At 40.2% G+C, this 17,559-nt stretch overlaps 3 protein-coding genes across 3 annotated transcripts; 2 read left to right on the top strand and 1 right to left on the bottom strand.

Moving 5' to 3' along the window:
- The first annotated feature begins 308 nt into the window (after window positions 1-308).
- Window positions 309-2,051, top strand: pyurf (PIGY upstream open reading frame). The gene is made up of 2 exons (XM_084936561.1): window positions 309-683; window positions 1,916-2,051. Exons 1-2 carry the CDS (start codon window positions 481-483, stop codon window positions 2,049-2,051), a joined length of 339 nt encoding a protein of 112 aa, XP_084792687.1. The 5' UTR covers window positions 309-480.
- A 175-nt stretch (window positions 2,052-2,226) lies between these two features.
- Window positions 2,227-2,721, top strand: LOC146384575 (phosphatidylinositol N-acetylglucosaminyltransferase subunit Y-like). Its single transcript, XM_084936562.1, has one exon. The coding sequence runs from the start codon at window positions 2,230-2,232 to the stop codon at window positions 2,440-2,442; it is 213 nt and encodes a 70-aa protein (XP_084792688.1). The 5' UTR covers window positions 2,227-2,229; the 3' UTR covers window positions 2,443-2,721.
- Window positions 2,722-5,303: 2,582 nt separating this feature from the next.
- Window positions 5,304-15,668, bottom strand: tat (tyrosine aminotransferase). The gene is made up of 12 exons (XM_084936560.1): window positions 15,537-15,668; window positions 13,609-13,913; window positions 13,401-13,505; window positions 13,198-13,265; window positions 12,866-13,024; window positions 12,260-12,398; window positions 12,109-12,161; window positions 8,237-8,389; window positions 7,861-7,989; window positions 7,569-7,652; window positions 6,227-6,325; window positions 5,304-6,136 (listed from the first exon to the last, which is right to left on the bottom strand). The coding sequence occupies exons 1-12, from the start codon at window positions 15,539-15,541 to the stop codon at window positions 5,996-5,998; spliced, it is 1,440 nt and encodes a 479-aa protein (XP_084792686.1). The 5' UTR covers window positions 15,542-15,668; the 3' UTR covers window positions 5,304-5,995.
- Window positions 15,669-17,559: the final 1,891 nt, after the last annotated feature.

Raw genomic sequence — 17,559 nt, 5'->3', positions numbered from 1 at the left:
TTTACCACAGTATGGTGGGCAGCATAGAGATCTCTCCTTGTGGTGATGCGGAGTGTAGTCTAGCTGACCAAATCAGTGCTTTTCACATTCATTTAATGTTTATTGTTTCTTTGTTTGTTTTGTCATTATTTTATTTCCACATCTGGACAAAGCCCACACACAGAATAAGTTTGAATGAAATTAACACTGGGACACTAACAGTGGAACACTGCCACCATGCGGGCAAATGTGGAAACTGTGCGAACAAACGTTCACCAAATGACATGTACGACTAGCAGTGGTATCTACCGTGTTAAATATAATATGTTAGTTTGCATATGTGAGCAAGCCCGTGGTAGATATTTTTATTAAATAAGTGAAAAAGCGGAACATTTTAAACCCGAAAGGGCCAGGGAGTCACAAGAAGCGGACTGAATTCACGGTTACACGCGTACTTGTGCTTCCTGTAGGAGACTTGGACGCGGTAGGCACTTTGTGGTCATGTTTAAGAATGTTTTGAGCAGATTGCTGACTGAAACCTTCTTTGTTGAGCGTAATGTGAGAAATACGCCGTTATTACGGAGGGTAGCTGCCGTCTCCGCGCCGGTGAGGAGCTTTACGGACGTGAAGGACGAAGCGCAACCGCCTTTCGACGCCGCCCTGCTGGAGGTCCTCGTATGTCCGCTGTCCAAGAAACCGCTCAGGTAACACACACAGACCTGTGCTCAGGTTACTTACTACTATTTACACGCTCTGGTTTACTCTCACTGTATTCTGCTTTTTTCTGTTCCTGTGGTTCAGCCGTGTTGCTCTCTAACAGGACAAACAGCACCACCTCACACGCACTTTCAAATGTGTAAAACAGTTTGAGCCTTTTAAATTGTTCAGTTCTTGTCCAGTTTGAAGACGCAACACTGCGATGTACTTGCTGATTGGCTGGCTTATTAGGGTCTGTCATTTGCCTTCGCAGATACTTTACATCTGTGAAAACAAATGCAAATTATGCCTGAATCTGATTTAGCTGAACATCTGTGTGGCTCTTGTTGTATTCTCCCAATTCTTTTAATCTTTGGGCTGAAGGAAGGACAATACTCGGTGTATAAATGCTCAATCAACAATCATTTATTTCCATACAATTCAACACTTATGAGCATTAGAACCATCATGATGGGGAGACCTGCCTGCAGAGGGTCACAGCGAGTCTCAAAATGGTGACGGGTTACACAGCCTCTTATAGCTCTTAGCGGCCCCCACCTAGTCGTAAAAGCCTAAACATTCACATTCTTTCTCTGTTACGGTGCCTAAGTTATGACCTCGGCAGTTGTTTCTCTGCTCTCTGTAAGGTGGGGGTATGGAATGTGGTTTATCTCTTCTGCCCTAGACACCAAGTCTCCTGCCTACAACCTTCTTTTTATGATTCAACAATAAAGCATGTCAAGAAAACAGTGTAACACATTCACAGCAGATCAAGGATACAGAGTGATGCACACTTATCTAATGAACTACAAAAATGATTATGTTCTTTTAACCCAAAAGTATGATGGAAACTAAGCTACATACACAGCACACCATCTAAACTAAAGGATAATATATGTCCTACAGCTGTTATCATAATTCAACTACTTTGATTACATATATAAGGTAACATACGATAACAGAATAATCTCACACTCTCAACACAACACCTCACTCACATAGACAAACACAACACCTACGCCAGGAAGCTCTTTGTGAACTACGGCTCAACATTTAACACCATCACCAAACAGACTGGAGTTCAGACTCTTCTCACACTCAAAACAAGCATTGCATGTGTGTGTCATGGTTTTATTAAGTTCACATGAACTACAGCTGCTACTGCTGCTGCATTCACAGTTTGTAGGAAATATCAGCACTTCAGTGCTATGAAAGACTTGTATACGTTATTCCTCCACAGATACGAGCCTAAGACCAACGAGCTGATCAACGAGGAGCTCGGCATTGCCTATCCCGTCATCGACGGCATTCCCAACATGATCCCTCAGGAGGCCAGACTCATTCGGAAAGATGCTTCAGACACACCTGCACAGTAACAGAAAAGCCTTCACTTTGAGTTGACCTGAGCAAAAACAAACTGGACGCTGGCTTTAAAAGAACTGTTTGACTAAATAAAACTGAGGTGTTGGATTATTTCAGTTGTATTTTGGCATTCTAGCCAAAGCGCACGTAACACATCATCATCCGGCAGCGCCTCCGAGCCCATCTGCAAACATGTTGTCCCTGTCTGTGATGGTGGGACTGGTCCCCATAGTGTCCCTCTTTGGTTTGTTCTACTCTGCGGCGGTGGATGAGAACTTCCCTCAGGGCTGCACCAGCAGCAGCAGTCTGTGCTTCTACAGCCTGCTGCTGCCCGTCACCATCCCCGTCTACGTCTTCTTCCACCTCTGGAGCTGGATGGGGATCAAGCTTTTCAGGCACAACTAGGCTGGTTTCTCAACACAGATGTGTTGAGTTGCCAGCCTCACACTGTTGTAAAACATCTGTGGCTGAAGTGGCTTTCATTTTTTTAAGCCCTTTGGAGGAAGGTAAAGACGGATGGTGCATGGATGCTTTTTAAAGCTGAAAATATTTTTGTGTCTCATTTAGAGTATGAGACACAGTATGTTAGTCATTACAGCTGTTAAACAAACCCCTGGATATCATTTGCACATAAAGTAGAAGGCTGTATATTTTCTGAGCAAATAATAAAAATCTTTATGCAAATCCACTGTTTCCATACTTGAGTCCTGACTTCACAAAACGGGAACATCTACTCGTTTTAAATGAATGCATTTGAATATATAACAGACTACATTTGTGCAGAATCGACTGTGCTGTGATCTGCAGTGTGTCTCAGTTTTATTGCATTCAGAAAATTCACAAGCTGATATTTAAAAGTGGAACTCAGACAAACTTGCCTGACAGCTCAAACATGACAGAACACCCAAAACTTTTAAGTCGCGCTGCACAACACCGTCCTCAGATGTGTTTTTCTACCACAGTTCATGTTGAACTCATGAAAGCGTGATTCCTCTTCTGATGAATGTTGGGAACGTTCAGCAGGAGCCTTCAGCGTGCATCATAGAGGGAAACGTGATCTGACAGCATTACAGCTGCTGACTTTCTGCTCAAAGACTCGGGTTGAGCTCGAGGTTCAGGAGCAATGCAAATGTGACACACGCTGATGTTGCAGAAATGATGCAGTGTCTGCTGGAAAAGTTTTGGGAATACACAAACTGACGTCTAAGGACTTTTATCTGAATCAAGAGTTACGACGGAGACAGGTCAGAGTGTAGAAACCTGAAGATTCCTGCTTTTGAGTTTCAAACTTTGATTTTAAAGTTGTTTCTTTTCTTCTGTGTTCTCACAGTCATGCTGTCTCTTCTCGATTTTCTTTCCTCACAGCTGCCCATCCTTCTGTGAAATAGAAAGAGACAGGCTGGTTATTTTATTGAATTAGCGTGTCTTAGTGCTCTTTTGGTATGAGCAGAGATGCCCAGCATTGAGCTGCTGACGGTCATTTGAAGTTGGAGAAAGTTGAAAAGAGTCACTGCTTGTTTGATTTGTCAGTTTTGCAGACAACAGCACACAGAGCACTTGTATCATCAGTCATGAGCAAACTTCCACTGGCTCTACTTTACACAATATACGTATATTAAAACAAAAATTTGATGCCTGTGATATTCCAGAGAAAGACCTCAGGCTTTATGTGGCCAGGCTCTGTGTAGTTTGACATTTTACTGAGCACGTATGTGCACATCTATCCATAAACTGGATTAATCATGCAAACTGCACGAATGTGAGATCCACGTGGCTGTATGAGGAGCTGTCAATGCTACGTTTGGTGCCTTTAAAGTTACCCTTGAGGATAGATATTGCTTTTATGACTTATTAGTTTCCCAGGTGAAATATGGATATAGCATCCTGCAGTTGCACCAGCAGCACAGTGGCCAGCAGGGCTTGCAACGCCTGCCCTGATCTCATTCATTAATGAATCTGCGGAGGATGGTCATCATTTCTTCCTCAGTGCTTTTGGTTATCCTGCACAGTGTGGCAAGAAAACAAACCTTCCCATCGCCCAGTAGGAGGCTCCACAGACCAGCCAAAAGTTATTACCAGCCGTGTCACGGCTCCATCACTGTGGGCAGGCAGATGGAGCAGCATGTAAGTGTTGTTGATAGTCTGAATGCTGGTTTGAGATCAGCTTCAGTGATGAAGGAGGACATTCGGTGTGCATAAGGAGATTAAAGGCAGTCTTTAAGTCCCAGCTAGCTCAAACATGAGATAAAATACGCTGCACAGGTAAACTCATTTGTTTTGTTTCTGAGCAAATCAGTTAAGCCAGGACTAAAGTTAAGCTTCATAACTGCATGAATGTAAGTTTTATATTTTACTGGAGCAGTGCTAGTCAATCCTTTCTTTTTTTTTATTCCCTAAATATAGAAATGTGTTGTTTGTTGTAATAATTTGTTTTGCATCAAATATTTTTAAAAATATTTTAATCCAGAGACAAAACTCGGCTTCTGGAAAAGAAAAAATGATCACGTTATGAGTCCTAATATTTGTTCAACTGTGTTGTAAACACAAGTTCTCTAAAATATTTATAAGAATTGATAAGAAACGAAGATCACTAAAACTATTAAAACCTCATTTTAACATGTTTTTGTTCAATAAGCCTCATAAGTTATGGATAAACAACATGAACCTTGTGTTTCTGTCATGTAGTGACTGATGCTGATCAACTGTATTTGGCTTTGCAGTAGTGCAAAAGTCTTGAGTCACCCCTCGTTTCTTTATATTTTGCTTCCTAGGAATCAGACAGACTTTCTTGTTGAGCAGCAGTTCTCTTTCTGAATCTCTTTTAAAAATTTTCTTTGTTAAATCATTTACACTGATCTATGAATCAATTTTGCATAAAAAAATACTCCGAAGCCAAGGGATGAAACAGGGTTGTGTAGATACAACTTAGCAAAGAACCAATTTGAAATTGTATGTTTACACTTTGTTACTAACTGCCTGTAGCAAAAATATCATTTGTTCCAGTTTCTTTAGTTGAATCTCTGCAGAATGCCAAAGATAGCACACTTTGAACTGAGGACTGGTGGGTCTAAAAATACTGTCTGCAGCAGATAAACAGTATCTGAAAGTCATGAGGAAAACGTCCTGCATTTGGATCTTCAGCTGATCCATCTACTGTTCACTGAAGCCTCATCAGAAACGTTCTCAGTGGAAGAGTGGCTGTCGAGAAGCCATTCTTAAAGAAGGGAAACGGGAAGAAAAGGCTGTGAAAGTTACGCAGGAACTGGACTGAAAATCATGGAAACAGGTCTGATAGAGCAATGAATCCAAATGTGAAATTTTTGTCTCAAATCATCAGAGGAGGATTATTTTGTTTCCGTTTATATTTTATTCTGCGATTTTTCTTTAACATTGAATATTTATCTCTTTATTGTCTGAAACAAACTTTAATATGAAGCTGATTCCATTATATCAGCCAATACCTGTTATGTCAGTACAGTTTATTATATTAACTGTTAACAATGGCACAAAACAAAATGCTGTGTCTGAAAATAATGCACAATATTTATACTTCATCTATCTACACAGATAGATAGATAGACAGATCGATCGATCGATCTCATGTATGGAGGTGATTATCAGTATACAAGGCTTGTAAAAACAAACAAACACATTCACTTCCTCTACTTGTAGCTCAGGAAAAAGAGCAAGCATAAACTAACAAAGAAGCTAGCTGCAGATTATATCAAAGAGGTGTGTAAGTGAAATACAATTTATATAAATATACAAGTACAGGTTAATACAAGCTGTCAGTATAAAATATAAATATCACATTTGTTCATTTCTTAAGAGTTTACATAAAAATTACACCATTAGATATGCTGTTGCATGCCTTTTGTTGCCATGGCAGGTTTTGAAAAAAATATTTCAGGGTAATGTTGTGGTGGGATAGATGTAAGACTGGTACAGCGCCCCTGCATTACTGGTCCAGGTCATTGCTGTCACGGCTGGGGGGGCGATAGTGGCTCTGGCAAAACTCCCTGATCCGAGCACAAGCCTCCAGCATCATCTCCTCCGGGACTGTCACCACAATGCGGAAGAAGTTGGGATACTCAAACGCCTGTGAAACGTCAGGAAGGATGGAGTTTAGTAATATGTCGGCGTGAGGACCGACGAATCAGCAGTGAGAGGAAAGGTGATGGCGTCTTACCGAAGCAGGCAGACAGAAGACAGACTGCTCAGTCACCAGCCGTTCGGTGAAGTCCACATCGTTCTTAAAATCTGGGAAGTGATCCATGTCGATCCCAACCTGGAAAATGTAAACACCATGGTTGGTCTAACCTCTGAACTCTGAATGCTGACATCATTCAGACTTCTTTACTGTGTGCACACTTCATTTGTAGTTTCCCACCAGTCAATGAAATCTTTCATTTTCAAACATATTCAGACCCTTTTTGTAGTTCCGAAGTGTTCTCAGCTGTATTCCATTTGCCTGAATCATCTTTAATCATCTGACTGGAGAGACTTGAGAGTTTCTCACATGGGATATCAAATCCCAGGATTTTTATTTCACGTCACCAAAACTCTCAGTAGATCTCTTTGATAAAACTATGGTGAAGCAGAAATCTGCCAACAGTGTCCCCGGGTGCTTAGCGGCCAAACTTTGGGAGAAATTTAAAGCCATGAGGATTCTTCCTACATCTGTCAGTCTGGCCAAACAGAGTAGCCAGGCAGGTAGGTCCTTGATCACAAAGGTGACCAGGAGCCCAAACAGTCGCTCTGATAGAGCTTCAGAAGTCCTGGAGAACCTGCTGGTAACACCACCATCTCACCAGCACCCCATCAATCAGACTTTTATGTTTTGGGCAAAGAGAAATATAAACTATGACAATCTGTCCAAAAGTCCAAAATGTAACTATTTGTTGCCATAGTAGAAGCACTTTGTCCATGTATCTACATCTCATATCTGCACATGGACAAGCCTAAACTCATTATAAACCCCATAACACTCATTACCTGCTGACACTAGCCCCACAGAGAAGCACGGCGGTGGTATCATCGTGCTGTGGGGTGCAGCAGGTACAGGGAGATGAATGATGAATGCAAATAAATATAAATATTGTAGAGATTACCAAAGCTGTAACTGCTGCTCAAAGACCTCATTCAACGTATGAATTAAAGGTCTAAAAGCTTCTGTAAAGTTTCTGTTTTAATATGCCAACTTAAAAGCATTGAAAAGTGTGCTTACATTATGGAACAGAAATCAGACTGATGGAGGGGGAACTATTAATCATGTAGACTTTCTGTGTTCTTTCAGGACACTGTGTGGCATCACTTTAGAAACTCGCAAATCTGATTTTAAAAGTCATTTAAATGGTTAAGTGTGAGTCATTTGCAAAATCCTGACACTGTGGAAATTTCCCATAAAATGTGATAACCTGGGCACAGAGCACAGTTCACTGCAAAAATGATGATGATAAGTAAACTAAATGTGACTGAGAAAATTATCATGGCACAGAAATTTGAATGCAAACCACACGTTCAACACTCACCATGATGTACATGGCTCCTGAAGGCATGACAGGGTTCAGGCCGGGGACGGAGGACAGCTCGCTGAAGCAAATCTCTGAGTTAGACTGAGGAAGCAAAAATAGATAAACCATTCACACAGTGTCATGTGATGCATATTAATGTGCATTACTATGTGATTTTTGAGACAGAATTAAGACATAACAACAAGAATCTGGACTGAAGGAACAAAAAAGGAACCAGGGTCAGCTACTGCTACTCAAATTCCAGTTAATTATAAAGGTGGAATATATTAAAACAACTTCTCTCCATTACCTTAAGGAAGCCGATGGTGTTGTTGTAGAAGCTTTGAGGAGTGTTGTCGAGGATTTGCTCCAGCGCCCCCTGAACGATGCTGCAGGCTCCCAGAATACGCTGGCTGAGTTTTACCAGACCCTGTCGAATCTGAACGAAGAAACGTGTCAGTCGGGTAAATGTAATGTGCAAATTATTGTATATCATTGTGTGTTTGGGTTTGAGTATTGAAACAATCAGTCAACCCTCCCCCATCAGGTCAAATCGTGAGTTACAACACTGTTAACATTTACCAGCTCTCGTGTCCTGAGAAATGAGAGCACAATGCTTTTAAGAAAATGACACCTGAGGTTTGAGACTTACAGAGGAACTGTAAAAAAATAATAATAAAAAGTACCTCAGTTCCAAATATATCATTCCTGTCATGGATGAGGATCCATCCCATCCTCCAGCCAGGCACCAGCCAGCGTTTAGCCAAACCGCCACAGGACAGGATGGGAACATCACTGCTGAGGGATGCCGTTGAAGGAGAACTGCATCCTGGGAAAACCTGAGGGCAAAAACAAGAATAAAAACTTTATATTACATATGCAGATATTTGACTTCCTTTGACTTTCATACGTTTACAGATGTTTCGTTGAGGCATGCTGTTGTTGTTTGGATCAGACTGACACCACAGTGAAAAAACGAGAGGGCTTGGAGATAAGTGAAAAAGAAATCATAGGAATTCTTGGTAATTTTGAAATTATGTTATTAACACGAAGGCTCGGTGTTAAAGAGAGACCAAACTTTCTCAGGCAGATCAGAGGAAGGACGGGAAGACCCAGGGCTGGAGGTGGGTTGCAAAGCAAGTTGCAGATGCACAGCAACTATTGCTGACTGAAGCAGCTCAAAGAGAGCCCTTCATATAATATTTGCCAGTTGGGCACTGAGATCAGTTGATGTCTTATTTATTAATTAAGCATTTCTGTAGTTATGCTTTCTTCATTTCAATCCTATTTGTGTCTGATGCCCTCCTTAAAAAGAAGAGGAAACAAATAAACTTCTGTCATTTACACAGCGATGTATAGTCAGAACTACTTTCATCCTCATGTTCACTAACAGCATGACAGCAGCTGTTTACAGAGTAAAACACAGCAGCGAGGAAAGTGTTAAAAGACACAAACAACAATTAAATCAACTTTTAAGTTTGATCTTGCATAATATTCTTCCTGAAAGTCTCACAAAAATACCAGAGAGAAACAAAAGGAAGAGAGTTAAAGAGGGAGGCCGATGCTGAGGTAACTACAAAGAGAAACGTTTCACCCACAGAAAGCTGGTTCTTATTAAAGCTGCGTGACGTGGAGAAAAGACACTACCCCGCATCCTATTGGCCAGACTGAAGTGAATGACATAACAGCAGCACTAACGTCATTGCATAACTCGTTTTCTGGCACAAATGTCTTAAACGCCTCTCAGATCAAGAGGAGGACAAATGTAAAGCATTGATCAACATAGATGCAATAAAAAGCTTGATGGAGACAATGGAGTAAATGCATGGGCAACTGTGTGCATGGTTTATAACTGTGACTCATAGGCAGGTCAAACATCTCCACAGAGAGCATGTTGACTGTGCAGACGTGCCCCATAAAACCACAATTTATCACTGAAGGGCTTACAGAGGTGAGGAGCAGGGGCACTGACCCACTGCCTGAAACGTCCTAGGTGTTGCAGCTCACAGTCGCCGTTATCCCCCGCTCACTGAAAAACAGGCCTCACCAGTGCACCCTGAGGCCACGTTTCCACCCACCACACGGCCCCCATTCCTCCCCAGGTTCTGCGGTAACAAAACCAAACAGCTGCAGTAATTGCAAGCACATGCAGCCAAAAAAGTGCAAAGTCATTCTGGTCTGCACATGCTCATTATGGAACGGTCCAATGGTGGCGAGGTGGTTTGTGGAAGCACCCAGTAACCCCGACTTTAAACTATTGCACTCACAACAGCTCCCACAAAAACAAGCTTTCAAAAGTTTTTTTTTGTTCAGCTTTAATATCATCGAGCGGGCGAGTCAGCAAGTCCACTGCGACGCAAGGCCTCCCAGTGTTTTTCCACAAAAGCACACATCTTCATCTCAACTCCAGAGCTGAGATGAAAACGTGTGAAGATGGCAAAGGAAATATCACAGACGATGCAGTGTGCAGCATGCGTATACTAAATGCCTCTTAAATGACTGATCGATCGATTGTTTTAGTTTGCACTCATTAGACAGACCAACACATTGTAAAGTGCAAAAGTCAAAACAGCTCAGATGTAACAAAGGACTGGAAGGAAGTCTTTTGGGAATAAATCCGAACAAGACCCAAACTGTCAACTTCAGCTGAGACAAAGATGATCGGAAACTCCTCAAAACAACCCCCACGAACTAAAAGATGCTAAAGCATCATAGTTACTGTCTACTGTTACGTGAGTTTTAAGAGAAAGAAACTCCTCCCTCTTCTTTTTTAAGCTGTTTGGTGACATTTAGCAGAGACATGCCTGGAGAATAAAGGTGAGGCAACAAAGTGTAAATTCAAATATTTCGGGAACCATTTATGACAGAGGTAGAACACTCTACATGTACATCTAATTTTTAAAATATAGTTATTATAAATGTATATGATGCACTTATAGCCTATAAAAAGGAAATAAAGGTGTTCTGACAGATCAATTTGAATTCTCAGTGGAAAATTACTGCACTGTTGCCTCATCTCCATTTGTTGCGAGCTGACAAACAATATGACGGCTGCCAGAGAGTGTGTCTGCTTATCTGTGGACATATTTGCATAACCTTCAACTAAACTTTGACCAGTACAGATTTTCCCAGACTGATGTTATAAGATATCCATGTTAAAATGTGTTGCATCACTGACGGTTTCAAGAAGAGTTGCAGAATAAGAACTTTTCACATTTTATGAGCGGAGATCTAATTTTATTACTTTCAAGTGCGAGAAAATATTTTAGCAAATTTGAGGACAATAAGCTTGTCCTCATAAACATTACGTTACATTATTATTCTTATTATGAGAAAATGCAATACTGATGATAATGAGCAGAGAAGGATTTGTAACTGGAAGATTTATATAATATATTTAGTTCTGAATATAACAATATTTAAGACCCTATTATCCTTCGATGTAGAGTAGACATTGATTGGTTTTAATATGTTGGAAAAGTTTTGCTTTTGAAAAAAATATCTGAAAGAATCTTCAGAAACAGGAATATTTCACAGTTTCTGATAATGCAAAGCTGATGAGCAATCAAACTTTTGAAAGAGCTCCACGATTACACCCACGTGTACAGAAAAACAGTGGGACGGGTTCAGTATAGACCGAGCTGTCACTATATGCTGATGATTTAATTCTGTTTATTAGACAAAAATCTGTTCTAGCTTTATTCCATTTAATCAAACCTGAAATCTTTAAAGAAAACCTGTAAGTCATTGGTCACTGGGCCTAGAAAAACAGACCACAGTTTTGCTGCAGTAGTTCTACTGGAAGTCTGTTCCTGTTAAAAGGCAGGTCTTTCTCCCCACCATCACCAAGAGATGTTCAGAGAGGATCATCTGATTGCTCGGGTCTTTACCTCACTATTTAAGGTGCCCTGAGAAAACTGCTGTAAATTGGTGCGATCCAAATGAAGCTGAATGAAATGTAATATTCCACACAGGTGAACAAACCATCCACTTATTAGATAATATCAACATAACTCCTTTTGGAGCAGTGCTGGTTATACAATGCTGGTACTATTTTGTGAGCGTACACTCGATCAAATGTTCAAATCATATGTTTTTGCTCCTTTTTGACAAAAGTTGCTTTAAATGTCCAAAAACATTTGTGTGACGCTTTGTGGCTTTTACAGTTTTGACAACCAACATGACAAAATGATAAAATAGAAACATGTGAAGAGTATGAGCAAGAAGGACTTACCTTTGATCAGTTCTGATTATATTTAGTACTGGACTGTATTTTTTAACATGGATGCGGTCTCACTTTAAATCTTTATCTATCCACTGCTTGTCCTTGCTGACCTCCCGGCCACTGGCCTGCACAGAGGCACTAATCCCCCCCATGTGCTGATGTGAGGTTGTGCACGCACATCAGCACATGCAGAGCCAGGCAAATGCCACCAATTGGAACAGAACATCTACTGTCATTGTGGTTTAAAACAAAAAGAAAGTGCCTCGCTGGTGTTGCACGAGCCAAGCCCACCTGTGCTGAGATGCAGCTTGTGTCGACAGCTGCTACACTCACCATATCACTGTAGATCTCATCAGCCAGGATGGGGACACAGTGTCTGGAGGCCACTGGACAAAGGAAGAATGGAATTGTTTGAGAGATGTTGTGTTTGTTTGCTTACAAAACTGGAATTCTTCCCCACTCTGAGTACAGGAGTGCAGCCAACCTTTGAGGATCTCCTGCAGGTGCTTCTTGTTGAAAACAGAGCCACACGGGTTGGATGGGTTGGTGATGATTAGACAGGAAGTCCTCTCATCAATCAGGCTCTCCATGTGCTGCAGGTCAACCTCCCACGACTTCTCCGGCTGTGAAAATAATCATAATACATATTTATGCACCGATGAGTGTTTATTACCATTACTTTACTTGTATATTATTTTCATGCCACTTTTACTTCAGTAACTTTACAAATTACATGCTCATAAAATCTGATTCTTTGATATAAATGAATCCAGTTAACAGAAAACATAAATGCTGTGTGTTCCACAGCCTTCACCGTCACCAGCCTCATTCACATGTTTCCTGCTCTGTTGCTCCTTTGAGATGTGGTCATTAAAATATGTGAAATCTTTCTGGGAGAAATTAACAGATAAGCTGACTGACTTCATTTTAACGAGTTTGGTGTGTGTGGCAGATCCATTTGAGTTTACCCATGATTGATGTACTTGAAAAGATGATGCCACTAAAATGTAATAATCATAGCTGTTCCAGCCCAAAAAGTGTTTAGTGTTTAGGCCAGCATTAAAAACAGAGAAACTGTCCCCACACTTACAAGCAGGTTGTAGAGTTTGACCTCGATGCCCATGGAAACAGCCAGAGTTTTATATAAGGAGAAGCCTGGGCACGGTACCAGGATATTGTCTCCTGGGTTGCACAACACACTGATAGCCAGGTCGATGGCCTGACTGCAGCCGCTGGTCAGAATCACATCCTGGAAGAGAGACAGGGTCTTCTTTAGTTCGGAGAATCTGTTAATTTCACACAGGAACTCAAAACAATCCACTGTAACGAGCAGATTGACGCCAAAGCCATTTGTTTTTCGTAAAGGTGTAGTTCACATTTCAAATTTAGGGGCAGACGGTAATGTGTGTGAGGAGTGAGCACCTCTGCCTCCAGTGGAGCCTCAGGGCAGCTGTAGAAGTTTGCCACCGCCTGCCGACTCTGCAGGTAACCTGTCAGTGGACGCAGAGAAAGGATTCATGATTGTATATGTTCAACAGTTTCTTCTGCGCTTTGCTGGCTCTTAGAAAAACATATTTATCTTTGCATCTATCTTTTCACATCATTTCACTTTAGGGATGGCTCACCGACAGAGGGAGCATAGCCGTTGTATTTTTGGGAGTCTATGGCATCCTTCATGGCCTGAAGCACTGCACCATCTGTGGGCAGGTTTCCAAACACGGTGGGATCCCCTGCGGAGCAAAGGTGAAGGTAATCAGCAGTTAGAAAAAAACAAAGAATAAGCATGATGCAAACCCCCAAATCTAAAGTGAATTTTACGAGGAATCTCCTCACCGATAGAAAGTGCGATCATGGGTTTGTCCGGGTTCGGGGTGAGCTTCATCCCATCCACGATGGCCCTGATGGGGTTGAGGGTGTTGTTAGCCATCTCCGAAGGCTTCACCTCCCACCTCTGCCTCCGGCTCTTGGATTTGATCGGGTAAAAGGCGCCTTTGATGTTGACATGGTGGATGCCATTCCCGTGCACCCCATTTCTGTTCACTCCATTTTCATTTAGGGTTTTTCCATTTACCGTAGTTTTGCCACAAACGCCCTTCCCGTTCATCTGAACCATGTAAGACTTGGTCTCCATCCTGGAACTAAAGAGTCCAGCACAGGATTAACAAATGATTCATTTAATCAGACTTAGTCTTGTAATGTGCCATACTTTGTATCTATACTCTCCTAGATTGCAGAGGTGTCAATTTCATATACAATATTTATATATTAAATATATAAAAATATGTATTGATATTTATCATATTTATATCTGTTTTATTTTTCTGTATATATCTGTAACTGTATTACAGACATATTTATTAATATATTTATTTAATGTAAATGTATTTTTTTAAATGTATTTTTTCCCCAGTTTCTGTAAATATGTAAATTGATACAAATGCATATAAATACCAACGCAGAAAAATCCTAATTATATAAATTCATTAGTTCCTTTGTTTATTTTATTATGACTGATTTTATCATCAGTGATTTCTCTGCATTATAGAATGTTTATTTATTTCTATTTATTTATTTGTTTAGTTACTTACTAAAGAGAGAGCTCAGAGTGTTTGTGATGGTGCGGTCACCAACAACTAATAATATATAAATACATACATGCATACATTTACCAATTAATACATAAAGTATGTCAAATTAAAAATTTATTTTAAAAACAATTAAATCAACATAAAAATTAATTCAAATGAATATGAACATTTTACATTAATTAGATTAATTAGAATCTTTATTTGTATTTTTTATGTATTTAATTGCTCTACTTCATTTAACTTTTGTGTTTTTAGTACAATGACATAAGTTGAGTCCAATGAAATACAATAAATGAATTAATCTGGGCCTTTGGGTTCGCCTTTTGATGTTGATGCATTTAATTCCTTTCTATTAAATACATTTAGTTTATTTAATTGTTCAATTCTGTTTTCATTTCTTTAATTTGGCTCCGTCATCTCCGGTATATGAACAAAGGGCTCCAAAAAAAAAAGGGGGGGGGGGGTTCTTGGTGTTTATTGGGCCTGATTACTCCTGCTTACTTCCAGCTGTGTGAACTTTGTGTTTGGAAAATACTAAAATAAAATACTAGAAATACTACAAATCTTCCACCGACAACCTTCATACATCAGTATTATCTATGGGGTTTTTTTTTAAAAAAAAACCAAATATATATATATATACACACACACACATATATATATGTACTATACTATATATACTGTAACAGTTGTTAATGGTCTCGCCTACATTGTGAACAAAAATCTTTTTCCTGAGGTACAAAAAAAAAAGACTTGAAAAATTGAGGTTTTGTGCGTAAAAAAAGAAAAAACAAGAAACAATTTATATATTTTCCTCATCAACGTGAATTATTGATCTGCTCAGATTTTGATCTCTTTTGCTGGATTACATTTTAACTTTCAAAGCTTTTCTGTTCAAGATTGTAATAAATGAAAGTGACCGCGTTCACAGGTTAATATTTCATTGATAATTCATTCATAGATTCGTCGGTCTACAAAGAAGCTGAGTTTTAGTATTAAGTGGTTTAAAGCATAAAGTTATCCAGTTGTAATAAGAGTGCTGTAATGTGTAATATAAATCTTTGAAAACTTGTAATTTATCAGGATGCCACTCAATTCATACGTGATTTTAAATCTGCCAATTAATGAAATTACATAATTTTTTAAAAAAAAAGAAAAATGTTGTTCACTTACCTCATGATTTATTCAAAGTCTCCAAAAAGCAGCAGCGCAGTTTAATCGCTCTCAGTTAAATTAAAGAACAGAAGCCAGGATGTACAAACCGGCTTTATAGCGAGATCCCTGAAAATGGGTGTTGAGCCCTGCCCATTATTCCATTGGTGGAGGTTGAGAGTACCATCACACCCCTCTTACATCACTAACCAGAACCATACCACCACAAAACCTTAACAGCATCAATCAGTATGTGTAGGAGCAGTGAAAGAGAGGAGTTGGCCTCACGCACAGGGAGACCGCCTCAGTGCGTCACGCCAGAATCAGCTGGGGCCAAAGCGAGGGTCCGACAGCAGGGCAGAAATCTATTGATCGTGAAGGCAAACTGAGTCCCACAGCTGGGGACATATGAAGGTCTGCAGGAAGTGAAAGTCATCTTCATCTCATGCCAAAACATTACTAACATTTTAATGCTTTTAATGACCTAAATACACTTTTGTGTATGTATGTGTGTGTGTGTGTGTGTGTGTGTGTGTGTGTGTGTGTGTTGTGTCCTTTACATATTGTTGTGATTTACATTGCTGTGAGTCACCATCTACCGGAACCAAATTCCTTGTATGTGTTTGTGCATATACTTGGCCATTAAACGCACTTTCCATGGAAGAGTCCTTCTTCCATGGAAATGAATGAGTCTAGTACATCCCAGCACTGATCAGAGACCATCCAGATCAAAGCTTTTCCCAGGAAATATCAAAGTGATGTCATCACCTTCCACTGCTTCCTAACTTATAAACAAGGTTTCTTCTTTGCTTTATGCACATAAAACCATAAGACAACAGAAAAATTATGAAAAAAAATTGTGAGAAAATAAACTAGGCTCTGGCTGTGAATCACTGTCTTCCTCCTTCCATCTCCTTCTCTGGTCTATCACTCTCCACTTGCTGTCCACCTGAGAACGAGGCACAATCTGCTATTGCATTAAACTATTATTTAATTATCCACACTTAATAATAATAATAATGATGGATTGGATTTATATAGCGCTTTTCTAGGCACCCAAAGCGCTTTACAATTCCACTATTCATTCACACACTGGTGGAGGCAGCTACAGTTGTAGCCACAGCTGCCAGACTGACAGAAGCGAGGCTGCCATATCGCGCCATCGGCCCCTCTGGCCAACACCAGGAGGCAGGAGGGTAAAGTGTCTTGCCCAAGGACACAACGACCAGGACAGAGAGCCCAGGGATCAAACTGGCGACCTTCTGGTTACAGATGCGCTTCCTGACCCCCTGAGCCACGGTCGCCCCACTTAACAACTCTTGCACCTAATCCATAATAAAGTAATGACAGGAAATGTTATAGAACCAAGAAATTGTGTTTATTATTGTAACACAATTGCAACAACTGATACATGTGTTACTGTGACCTGTCCTGTAATCCAGCTGCTGAGGGATCCACTGCCTTTAGCCTCACACAGCTGCTTTTGTCACTGTTTCCTCCTCCTGTCCTTACAGGGCATGTCTGGACAATAATATAACATATAACAAAAAATCTATACACATAAAACACACACACACGCGCGCACACATGCACATGCAGTGATCTCCAGAATACTGTATATACTGTATGGCCACAAGTTTGCATCATGGTGCTGATCCATAATCCTTCCCTTATTATTTATTCCTAGTGCTATGATAATAAAGTAAAAAGAATAAAAGAAACAAAGTAAAAATTATAAAATAATGTATTTATGATGATTCCGTTTGTTTGGCTGTCCACCCTGTGCAGGCAGAAATCTTACTAAATGTTTAAACTAAAGAGATACAATCATTTTGCTGCTGCAGCATTTTGTCATATTTGAAATATAAATCTAATCTATAATCTGTTTACAGATTATATATACAGTGTGTGTGGTTTTTTTGAATATCGTAATTATAATATTATAATATTCCATATTTATGTGGCAGGGAAAAGCCCTGTAGCTCTTCACGAGCTCGTTCCCGGCTCGAAACCGGCACACACTGCCGTCAAGGGCGAGCATTGG

Source organism: Perissodus microlepis, chromosome 7 (assembly GCF_051167445.1).
Source record: "Perissodus microlepis isolate ML-2025 ecotype Zambia chromosome 7, ASM5116744v1, whole genome shotgun sequence".
Taxonomy (NCBI): domain Eukaryota; kingdom Metazoa; phylum Chordata; class Actinopteri; order Cichliformes; family Cichlidae; genus Perissodus; species Perissodus microlepis.
Note: the sequence above shows the minus strand (reverse complement) of the source record. Positions and strands in the feature narration are given on the sequence as shown.